Source organism: Dicentrarchus labrax, unplaced genomic scaffold (assembly GCF_905237075.1).
Source record: "Dicentrarchus labrax unplaced genomic scaffold, dlabrax2021, whole genome shotgun sequence".
Lineage (NCBI taxonomy): Eukaryota > Metazoa > Chordata > Actinopteri > Moronidae > Dicentrarchus > Dicentrarchus labrax.
This window is the reverse complement of record NW_026136705.1, coordinates 12,342,864-12,355,309: the sequence shown is the minus strand read 5'-3', so window position 1 is coordinate 12,355,309 and position 12,446 is coordinate 12,342,864. Positions and strand designations below refer to the sequence as shown.

Genomic DNA, 12,446 nt, shown 5'->3' with positions numbered 1-12,446 from the left:
CTGATGGAATAAAAACATGTCAAGCTGTATCTGGTGTGTCATGTGTCTTCAAATTGTCTGCGTTTAGCTCTGCATTTATGTTTTTAGCTGTGCTGGCCATGTATCTCCAGGGATAGCAATGTCCCGACTGAAATCCGTATCTCAGGTGGTTTTGAGTGAGATTTATCAACAGCTATTGGGTGGTTGGATTAGGTGGTCTAGGACTGTGTTTATGGCCAATACCTGCAAAACTAATGAAATTCCCACCAGCCTCAGCTGTACTTTGTTTGTGCTAAGTAGAAAATGTTAGCATGCCACAATGCTAAACTAAGATTATGAACATGATAAACATATGTGCTAAACATGTGCATATCAGCATTGTCAGTGAGAAGCATGTTAGCATCGCATTTAGCTCAAAGCTGTGAACTCTTAGTGTTGTTTCAGCTAGACTGAGTTCATCCACATTGAGGGTTGTGAAATCCCTTGAGGCAAATTTGTGACTTAATATTGGGCTATAAAAGTAAATTGACTTAACCTGACTTAGCTTGTGGGTTAACTTGCTAACTTGGTATCAGTGGGTGATGGTCAAGCGTGTTTAAAGGGAGGACGTCGGTGCTGTATTGTGCTGTGTTTGGCAGCGAGCAGCTGCATTCCCACTCATGGCGGATGTAAGTGGGCCAAAATGAATTGGCAGCACAGAATCATCGGCAGCCTGGATCAAAATGTTTTGGGTGCCAAATCTGGCCTGCACGACTTGATTTTGACACATTTAATCTCCAGAGTATTATCCTCCCATTCTACCTTAAGTCGTGCCTTTATCTGTTTCAGACCTACAAATACTCTCACTGAACAAGTTCTCTGCTTTATTGTTGGGACAAAAGAAAATTCACAGCTCTCTTTTCTTTCTGCATCTGTTCACCCCTTCTGCTCTCTCCTCCCTGAAATCATCCCTGCCTCTTCTCCTCTCTCCTCCATCTTTATGCAGATGGCGGTAGAAGGGGTCACTGTTCTGAATGCAAATGATCTTCGTGCCCTTCCCCACCAGGCCACTATGTAGCCGTCTACTTCTTCAACTCTAATGAAATTCAAATAACTTCTTCGAATAATGTAAAAAAACAAGTGTTCCTGTGGATTGAACTGTGATTTTTAGGCCCTTTATCTCTTTCTTGCTCCTTACCTCCTTCTACAGTGTTTCACCCTCACTGTCCTGTTTGGCCAGGCTTCTAGGCAAGAGCGCTGTCTCACTGCATTCCTATTTCCTCAAGACACTCCTCAGCCAAGGGCCTGAGATCCTTCATTTTTATTGCCGCTAGAGCAGCCATTTACCGTGCTCTTTATTAAAAACCATATTTCAGGGGGCAGGACAGTGGAGGCAAGGATGGAGCTGGAGGCTGGGGGCACAGTAGACGAGACTAAAAGCAGAAAGATAGGACTGCATGTGCTGGAAGCTGCTGCCTGGATGCAGGGGGTTGAACCGAAGCTGTGTCTGACACCTTGTCAAGCAGACAGGCCACCATAGACATGACATAGTGCAGCTTCATCCCGTTTACTGCACTGAGGAAATGGAGAGGGACGGCAGACAGCTTGCGCTCTGGCCACTAGCTCACTGAACCGAACAGAAATGCTGTTGACTGAGAGCTGGAGCTGCATTAGGTCAAACAGTACTGGGACAATCCAAGCTAAATGCTCCTGTGTAGGCCAATGCATTTCAGTGACCAGTGGCCCATTACGTCATGTGACAGTCAGATGTTTTTGACCCTAAAAAGAGTGCTTGCCTCTGTGTTTACCTTTGGCTACATCCTAGTTTTTTGTCTTTTCTAATATATTGAAGATATTCTTTAATACAGAAGTTTGTTGTCAGAAATCAAGACCTAGATATTGCCATGACCATTTATTTAAATGCAGATATTTTTTTAAATAAATTTGGTTTGTGCTTATTATCTTATTATTCATTTGCCCCCAAATAACAACCACATATGATCTAGCCCACATCAGGATCTAGCAATCCTGTTTATTTCTGTGCCTGCACTAAGTTAGCCACAATTCTAACAACTAGTACAGAAACTATTAAATTAGTTAGTCAATCAATGGAAATACAGCAAAAATACAGACAGAAAATGTGATGGTTTTGTCATTCATTGAGCTCAAACCTCAGATGTGGAGCTTATATAAATATAATATATAAATTGAATACCCTTGTAATTGGAATACCTATGGTTATTCAAGAGAAACTGTGGTGGTTTGCAGTATTTTCTGGTATTTTATAGACTGAACAGTCAAGTTATCGACAGACAGCAGATAAGTTGACAATAAAAATAATCCTAAACACGAAAGGACACAAGTTAGGTGTCATTTGCACATAAGTTTTTACCTAAAAGTTTAGGAGATGCATCTTCACTTTAGGTGAGATGCCTGTGTGAAGTCTTAGGAGGAAGTCTGACGGTCCATTACAAAGTGTTTGAGCGTAGCTTATCCTCTCATATAGGTTAGCGCTTTATTAGGCATTAGAAAACAAATGAAATCAGAGTAGTCTCCATTAAGCAGCAAGGTGTGGTTTTAGAGTGGTGCTAAGTAGTGGGGAAGTGCTGACAAGACCAAGGACTAATGTGCCTTTTTATCCATTACCGGTCTGTCTACCTGTTTGCTCTGTAGCCCAGGACCAACTACTGTACCCTCTCCCTCCATGGCAGGAAGTGCTCTCTGGATCAGGCGCCTGAGGATGCAGCAAATCCATTCAGCATTGATCCTTCTCCATTTAGACGGAAGATAAACATTTTATATCAGGAAACCATATTCTTATAGAGAGTTGAGTGAAAATGCTGCATTATAATGGTGGAGTGCAGTGATGCTTGCCTCCAGTATGTATATTCCATCACTTCACTGAAAGCTGTCTAGCAGAATGGTAGAAACAGACATGTCAGCAGCACCCTGGCAGAGTGATAAACCCCTTGGCAGTCCAACATAGAGTATTCTTTAAAATGAAAGACTGCAACGCCTCCTCACCGGAGAGCAGGGAGTGTGCTACTGGGTGGGTACGAGGAAGACAGCAACAGATGATAAGGGCACTGTTAGCATGCTTTGTGTAGTGTGCGGACGTTTAATTTGTGTGGGGCTGGGTGTGAGTGTGAACGTGAGTGTGTTTTAATGGCTTTCTCTAAAACGTGCGTATGTAGACAGTGACTGAGAACGACACGAAACACAGCGGTAATTGTGGGCTGATGGAAAGCTCCACTGACAGAAACCAAGAAAAAACAAATTAATGGGATCCTTATCAGTTAAGACTTACAGAGGTTGACGTGCCAGGGTGTTGGTTGGTCACCGTGATAAATGCTTGTTATTGGCTGTGCCCTATGGAGCATTTAACTGGTGCTACCATTAAAGCTTAATGTGGGGCTCCTCTTTGACCTTGGTGAGGGGAATCCTGTCAACTGTCCTGTCGACTTTGCAGGCGGTGTAAATATCAAAATCAGCTCCCTCTTTTCTAATTTGGGAGGAAAGACTCACTTTTCAGGCTCTGTGCAGGCATTTCTCTGCACACAATGTGTGTACGTGGTCACATGTATTCAGGATGAGTATCTGTCCCTGCCTGCGTGTGTGTGTGTGTTTCTTCAGTATTATGTTTTGACAGTCTAGTCTCTCTGGATCGTGCAGGGACTTTTGCTTTAGGACTGCAACACTGTACTGAGCTGGAGCAGGTTACAGAGTGTCTTGGCATTCCTTTGCTTTTTCTGCCAGAAAAGAGTGATGGCTTGATTCTCCTCATTGATTTTTCTTTACAAAGCAGCAGTGTGTCAGGACTGATTGGGAGAAGGGTCGAGGAGAAGTGGCCCCCGGGGTCATTTATGAGACAGTCCGTGACTAGATCCTAAGCAGTTAAAACAGATGAGTTTGGGGTTCTCTTTTCAGGAAACCGTGTGTAATCCTTGTTTTGTCTTCAGCTGTACACAGTCACTGAAATGTAACCGAGCATAACGTCTCATCTTTTGACATTTTTCTTGTTTAATCTTCTGTTGTTTTCTGTTTTTCTACAAATGCAATCTTTTTGAATTTTGTCTTCCCCCATTCCCCCCCCCCCTTTTCTCAACCTCAGGTCCGCTTACAAAAAAACAAGATGAGTCTACAATGAACAGACCAAGGGATGAAGGTATTTTAATTGCATGGTTGTTGTTTTTTCTCCTCGTGCTCCATTTTTCAAACTCTGTGGGGAATGTTGTGTTTGTATCTGTATTAATAATCATCTTAGACTCATCACTCTGTGTGCACATCATATTGTCCGCTGTTAACTGCTTTTATTAGCGCACAAATCTGTCATTCCTTCTCACATGCACGCCTTTAGCTGAAATGCATAAAGAGCTCCATACAAAATAGTTGTTCTTCATTCCCACCCCATCACAAATGCTGCTTTTTGGGTACTTGCAGGGGGAGCTAATTTACTTTCCTCTCTCGGTTGCTATGTGGTTGATCAACCACACGCTGATGTTCTGACTATCCTGTGTGATGCATCACCAAAAATCAATATTCCGTCCTTTTTCACCTGCGCTTTTATTCTTGTACTAAAGTCCTTTATGAAATGGTCTGCTAAATTATTGTCCTTCATAATGTTATTGGGCTTCCGCCAATATTTCATTTTTAAAGTAGGAAGAACTGGAGGATTCCTGCACATTTTTTTGCTATTGCTGTACATTTTCAAGTTCACTGCAGTCAAATGGAGATGCTCTCATTACTCTTAAGTGATGCAGCCAAAATCTATGCAGTGTGTGCATCTCTTTCTGTACACGTGCCCAAACATACTGTATATTACATTGCATTATGCACACGTACGTTGCATTACATTTCCATTTGCATGTGCGTACTCAAGCACAGTCTGCACATGTGCGAGTCTACGCCTGAGTGCATGTGCTCTAATTTGTGCCAATGTGTGTGGCTTTTTTTTATTTTGGGCTCCGTGCTATTTGGGTATTGAATTCTCTCTCCCTTGCATCTCTAATTGCTATGGTTTAAAAAGAGACAGATGTAGCTAATCCAATTGTGTGGTTTCTTAACGGTGAAAACAGAAGGAAGGATTCATGCAGGATTGCCTAGGAGAGGAGCAGAATGATAGAATAGAGATGAAAGAAAAGGAAAAGCTGAGCACTGCGAGAGCACAGGGGAGGGCAATGAGGGGGAGAGAAGGGAAAAAATAGTCATAATGAAGACAAGTGCATGATGAAATGACATTTATAGAGCTTTGAAAGTGAGAGAGATGTAGAGAAAGAGAGATTGAGAGGGTGGATGAGTAGGAGACTGGTAGAGCTTGACATTTATGCCAACACCTGATGGATCTTGACAGGATCGGGAGGGCTCGGGTAGGCCTGAATTCCTCACTTAATTGCTCAGGTATAGATTGGACACAGGTTCCCAAACATTGTTGGAAAATACTATTATTAGCATCTTGTTTTTTGAAAGTTATTTGCGAGAAACTGCATTGCTCTGGGTGCAAACAATATCCAAGTGCTGAGTCAGGCTAAAACTTTCACACCCAAATCAATTGAGATTTCCATAAGAGAATGAATGAGAGAGGACCAGAATAATGGAAAAGCTGAAAGTAGGCAGTTTCTATTGGGAGACATAACATAAGACGTTACATTGAGAATAGATGTAAGGTGGGGGGTTGGAATTGAGGAGGATAGTATCAGGTTAGGTTGAAAAGAGAGAAGTGAATAATGTGCCAGTGTTTTGGAGGCAGGCGGGAGAGACAGTGAGCTCCTTGTTGGCCATATAGACCTTGGATTTGGGCTGAGTGAAACACTTTCACCCTGCGACCCTGCACCCCAAATCACCCCTCTGTTTGTGCTGAGCCCCTTCCAATCCCTGTACCAGTTCCCTCACTTCAGCACACATCCAACTCTGTTTTCTTCTCTTCTTTTAAATCTGTTTTTTATTATGCTTTGTAGCACAAAAGTGACCATCTTATGCAGATGATGTGATAACCAGACAATTGCCTTGCCAGCCAATTGCCTGTATTCCCATTGAAATATCTATACCATGTGTCCAGATTTTATATTAATATGAACTCGAGAAATGCTCTTTTTAAGATTAGTCTAAAGCCCTAAAAATGCTGTCAGAATAAAGTTTGTACAAGTGATGAGATAGACTGCGAGAAGTTTTCTTCTTTCACACTTCCTTGGACCTTTTCCTATCCACCTGTCATTAAGGCATTGTAGGTATGCATGAGCTTTTTATCTTTTATTCCAAAATGAATGGATTTTTATTTCCATTTAGTTTTTTTTTTTTTTTTTGGCTTTCTTCTAGCCTTTACTGGGCTTCGCAAATATTTAAGTTACAACTTTTAATTATTCAGAGGTTTCGGTGGTTCTGGATTATTAGGAAAAAAATCATTTCACTCCTCTTTTGTTCACAGATTGACAATTTAAAAAAACTGAAAGTGAAACAAAAAGGGTCATTTTGGAGTCACTTCATAGAGTAATGACCTTGATACCCTGTAAAACTATATTATTACTTTGTGAACTTTGTGTATTCTCAGAGGTAAAACAACTTAAATGCATTGAAAATCTATGAAAAATCTGAAAAGGGCTCTAGTTGTTAAATGCTTATAAATAAATAATAATAATTACAAAAAACAAACTCTCCTGTCACTACTTTATGTAGCACTTTACATGCAATACAATTGATCCAAAGTGCTTTACAGCACGCGGTACCCACAGGACACTAAAGATTGAACAACTACTAAATTTAAAGGGGAACATAAAGTGTGTTTACGGGTGTTGGAGAGTATAACCACATATGTGAAAGAAGTTCTATAAAGCCTTTTGTGGCTCCATGAAACCTGATAAATTGCCACAATTGATGTCACTTGAGTCAGAACCATGTGAGGCTATAGACTACACATTTGCAAATGATATAAATTTGGGGGGTGTGGAGTTTGAAAGAAGAAGTGAGTTTATCAGACCTCTGTCGCCCACTCCTCTGCATAACACCCCCGAATCTCCAACCAAACTGGCAGCAGTCAGGCTGTAAGTAATGACAGCATCAGGTTTGACTAGGAGGAAGAATGTGTGGAATAAAAAAGACAATATCTCTTGTTCTGCTGCATCAATTTTTCTCCTTGACTATCTCCTTGACAATGTCCTACAAGTGCAATGCAAAATCGGTGGCTAATTGGTGTTGTTGTGATGCTTTACAGGTAACTTTGCATCAAATCTGTGTACAAGAATTATCTCTGTAAACACAGCAATAAAACATTCATTTAAAAGTTGGGCCTTTAAAATGGCAACTACATGTCATGGCCAAAGTTCCCTTTCTCTCAAGATTTAGTGTTACTGTGAGTGTGACGGCCTGCTGATATGTCACTCCTCTATACTGTCCTGGTAATGCCGGGATAATTGAACTTGTTTACATATCCTCTGGGAAATCAGCCGAGGTTCAATATACACCAGAGAGGAGATGAAAAAGAGCAGCACGTCGGAGTGTACGACTGAAATTTTTTATTTTTAGCCAGTCTGCTTGTGTCATACGTATGTGTGAAGCCATATGTGCCATTTTTCTGTGCTCACTCGTGTGCGTGTGTGTGTGCGCGCGACTGTGAGTGACGCACCCAAGTGCATGTGTAACCTGAGATTCAGGTGGTGATGCAGGCGGGTGTGCAAATACGTGAGTAGAATTTGTTACCAAGGCAACAGGCATTCAGTGAGTCGGTGCAATGGAATGGCTGGTGCAGTTCTATTAGCGAGAAGCAGTTTCCATAGCGACTCAACATCGCAGCTGCCTATGCAAGAGTTTGTGTGCGTGTGTGTGTGTGTGTGTGTGTGTGTGTGTGTGTGTGTGTCTCTGTATGAATACGGTGTGAATCCTGTGTGAATTTGAGTGTTCATTAGCGTACCTTGCTATGTATGACTTGCTTTGTAACATTTCATATTTCTTCATCCTTGCCATCATGTTTTTTTTTGGTTTGAACCTCCCATCCATGTCTCTACCCCTGTCAGTTTTCTCACACTGCCCTATTTTCATCTCCTGCCTCTCTCTGTCTTACCCCCTTTTATCTCTCTCTCTCTCTCTCTCCTCATATCTCTCTGTCTCCCCCCCATCTCTGAGTGCTGAAGCTCATCAGGGTAAACAGATGCTGTGGCTGTTATTTATGTTTCCACTTGGTCTGGCTTTCATACAAATTATCCACAGGCCCTGCACAGTGCAGACGCTCAGTCTAAATGGGGTGCACTGGCAGCTCTCTCAGCCTTATCCATGCTCAGACACTCAGACCATACCACAGACGCTCTGAGAGGGGGGTTTCATGACGGGAGGGGTCGGGGTGGGTGGGTGGCACATGGGCCAACAGAGTGAACCATAGCAACACACTGATGGGCACAAAGACACCAATAACAGAGAGGACATCAGAACTGGCTGCACCATTTGCTCCACACATGGAGGGGAATAACAGTTTGGGAGGGTACCATCATAGGCCAGGGGAAACAGACGTCACAAAATAAAATATAGAGGAAAAGCCCAGTGGGGTAGACATGAAATTCTTGCTGCCAACTTAAAGGCAGTCTGCTGAAAATGTTTCATACTTAATACCTCTGTCTTCTTTTTTCTAGTGAATCGCTGGCTGCAGGAGGTTAGAACAAGCTGCATATAGATCTGTTTACTTAAATACATACAAATTATTCAAATCTAGAGCTGTCTGCTTAAACTAGGTAGACTACCTGTTGCCGGTGGACACTTAAGCTCACTAGGCTCTTAAGAGGTGTGAGTGCATGCTAAACATAAGAATGGATTAACATGAATATAACAAGCACCATTGTTTGTCTGTGTTGCGCAGATATTCGGGATCGTCGCAAGAAGCCGGTGATGCTGTTCATCCACGGAGGCTCCTACATGGAGGGCTCAGGGAACATGTTCGATGGCAGCGTCCTTGCTGCCTATGGAAACGTCATTGTGGTCACCATGAACTATCGGCTTGGTGTGCTCGGTAAGTTTGGTGTGCCATATCCTGCTGGCGTTATCAGGCACGGGTGTGTGTGATGTAAATGTTTACAGACTTTGTTTGACGTGTATCATCTCACCTTGACGCGTCCCTGTGGGTCAGAGAGCTGATGTGTTTTAGAAAAGATGGCACAACGCATATATAAAGCTGGCTGTATGAAAAATAAGCATACGACATTATGATTTATGACCCCCGAATCATAGATCACTGTTAAACACAGAATGCCCAGAATGAAAATTAAAACCACTCCCTCTGCAGGCTCCCTGTCCAGGTAGATCTTATATTGTCTTACTCCAAACCATTGGCTCTCAAACATTTAACATGGATCAATGGATTCAGCTTCTAAATGGGGGCATGCCATAAAAGGTTTAAGAAACCCTGCTCTAAGCTAATATCCTGAGGTATATTACAGTCAGTTTACGCCTGTAGTGGCATATAGAGTGGGGTGGATGTAAGGGAAAGTGCAGGCAGCATGCACCAAAGAGAGGCCGGTATAAATGTTGAGAGCTGCTGTATAAGACCCATCAAAGCAAAAATACATTTTAACTAAAGCAGATACCATATTGCTTTTCAAGTGTTTTCATTTGCTATTGTGTTGTATGATATAGTTTGTTTGTTTTAGGGATGACACGATACCAAAAATGTTGTAGTTAATACCAATACGAGTGAAATGCCACTCTTCTCCATACTTATTCAATACCACGATCAAAACAAAACAATAAATCAATGTACTTTAACTTAAAAACATTTGAAAAAATAACAGTGGTCACTTTTCTAATAGATTGTTTTCTCATTATTCCATACTTAACTCACAAACTTCTTTAATCTGCTCACCTTGCTTTTCCTTTCTGTACTCTTTTCCTCACACACAGACACACACATACCTGCACTGGTCTGTGGAGTAGCATGTACCTGCAGTAGAAGAGGTTTGGGTTCTGTCTCTGTCTCTGTTGACTTTCTTCAGCAGTATGATTTATAAACTTGCGTTGCATTTTTCCACCACAACTCCGTTTTATCATCAGCAGGTGAGTCGCGTGGGGGGAGGCTCGTTGTTAATGACGTACCCTATCAAAATGATCGAAACCAACAGGGTACCAAATTACGTTGGCACCAGCTGATGTGTTCGCTGCTCTTGCTTTACCTGGTCTATCCGCCGTATCTGCGCCAGAGAGCGTCTCTCTGTGTTTCTCTGCAGAGCATGTGTGACAGTCACTCGACTGTACAGGAGGTGTCCCATCAGGCCCCGAAGAATTGAAAATTGAATCCTCATTACCTATGGTACTGTAGAAAAACTATAGAAAGTACTGTCATGTTTTCAGACCATTGGCATGGACTCAGTCCCGAAGTATCAGTTCTCGTGACATCCCTAGTTTGTTTGTTTGTTTTTCTGACGGCATGTGAATGCAATTCATCCAAAAACATCACCTTTCCAATTTAAAAAAATTATGTGACTTTTGTTGTCAGCATATGATGTGACATTAACACTGTAAACAAGCACAATTTGTAGCAGTCAGTGCATAAAGCACATTTTGTGCAGGCAAACAGCTGAGACCAAACCAGGGCCCTGTTTCCAGATCGATCGTACTGTTGAAATTAACAGTGTTTTCCACAAAGGTTTTTACACACTTACACACCCAAAGCAGCAGTTAAGGAGGGCAAGGCACACCCTTAAAAACACTTAATATAATTCTAGATACACTTTAAAGTAATGTGATGTTTTTGACTGTATATTAAAAATACATAAGTCACAAAGTGAAAATGTTGTAAACACAATAGGAATACTTGGAATCATTTAGTATGAAAACAAAGCTCAATGAGCAGTTGGCAGTGAGTTTAAGAAAGTACAGATGTAACTCTTAGGCACAAATTCAAACTATACTGTGTATGCACATCATCAGCTGTGAATGTTATTCTGCCATCGTTTCTGTATTAGAGCTACGGGATAAGCATGTGGCAAACAACATGTGGCATATATAAAAAGAGAAGAGACGTTATGGAAACATAAAACAGGAAAGTGGCATATATTAATTTAGTTATGCAAAAAGAGTGAGAGGACAATGGGGACAGCATGTTACTTTTATTGTCTTAGTTTCTTATTTAAACATCACCAGTCATTTTACATCAAACATCACTTAACACAGAGTATCAGAGGTCATAAATAGTGTATAATAAATGAACAAAAAAACAATAACACTGAAACGTGTTTTTTAGTGCCTCCTGCAGGAATTTCTAAGATGCTTTTGGGGAGCACTTGTTAAGATGGAGAAGATTCATAAGATGGATTTAGCAACGATTAGTCTTAAAAAGCAACTTAACACCCAGTTCCGACTTGAACAACCCCCCTTCACAAATTCAGAGACTGCATTTAACGCAGCCCCCACGACCACTGACCCTCCTTTCCACCTGCTATCTTTCCCCTGACTTTCTACACCATTTCAGCCACTTTCAGCTGTTTTGATGCCAAGATATTTGGTAATTAAGAATTCATAGAACTGCACTTATATAGGTAACTGTTGAACTGTGAACATGATGTTGCTGAAAGAGCAATTGAGAGGGGGGAAAGGAAAAAAAAATACTGTTGTAACCAACACTATTGAATGGAATCAGGATCAATAGATAGTGTAATAAAGTGACTGTACACAGATATCTTTTTAGAACTGAGAAAAGTGGATTTAGTGCTACTAAATCTACTGCTGGTTACACCTTAAGATGCTTTTGGGAAATTACCTAAACTGGCATCTTTAAAGCTTGACTGACTGAACCCGACTGGTACTTCTAAATTTAGGACACGACCCAAGACTCAAAGCCATATTTATGCTTTATTTCATCCATTGCTGACCAGCTAATGCAGGCTAATGCAACATAGTTTCCCTGTTCCCACAGGACATCTGGTTGCAACGCATAGTTTATGATTGGTGTAAAAAGAGATATTTATTATATTATGTTTAAAAATAACTAAACCTGAAGCTGTACTGAAGCTTTACACAGAGTAGCAAAGGTCTAAAGCCCCGTCCACAGTCAGCAGCGTTTGTGCGTGGCGGAATGTCCTGCTTTTTTCCCCCCATGTTCACAGGTTAGAGCACTGCCCGCATGAGCCATGTGTCTCAGGTGCAGCAACGCTTCTCTAAAGAGTTGAGGTTTCAGTGTGTATATATGTAGAATGTCACAGACATTTAAAGATATTAAAAAATAAAAAATTCCCACAAGAGAATAGAAGATAGATAGATAGAATAGATAGATAGAATCCATTCATTTGTTTACATGGCTTTTCTTGTATTGTTTTTATCAATGGCACAGCACACATGTTGTGTGGATCTGCCTTTATGCACACCTGATAATACAGACTGCAATACACTATACTATATTACTGATCTGTACAATAACAGCATTTGTGCTAACAGTCTTAGAGAGTGTTTAGTCTTGTACAATCATGCATAATGAGGTCTAGTTAATCCTGAGTTATCATTTCTGCTACTAAAGTCAGACC

At 41.3% G+C, this 12,446-nt stretch overlaps 1 protein-coding gene across 2 annotated transcripts in view; it reads left to right on the top strand.

Annotated features, from left to right (window-relative positions):
- The window catches only part of nlgn2b (neuroligin 2b), a 71,585-nt gene that overhangs the window by 32,101 nt on the left and 27,038 nt on the right, over positions 1 to 12,446 (top strand). For both annotated transcript variants that reach the window (XM_051401672.1, XM_051401670.1), the window contains exons 3-4: positions 4,070 to 4,123; positions 8,795 to 8,944. In XM_051401672.1, coding sequence (XP_051257632.1) covers positions 4,070 to 4,123; positions 8,795 to 8,944 — 204 coding nt within the window. The remainder of the gene's footprint in view (positions 1 to 4,069; positions 4,124 to 8,794; positions 8,945 to 12,446) is intronic.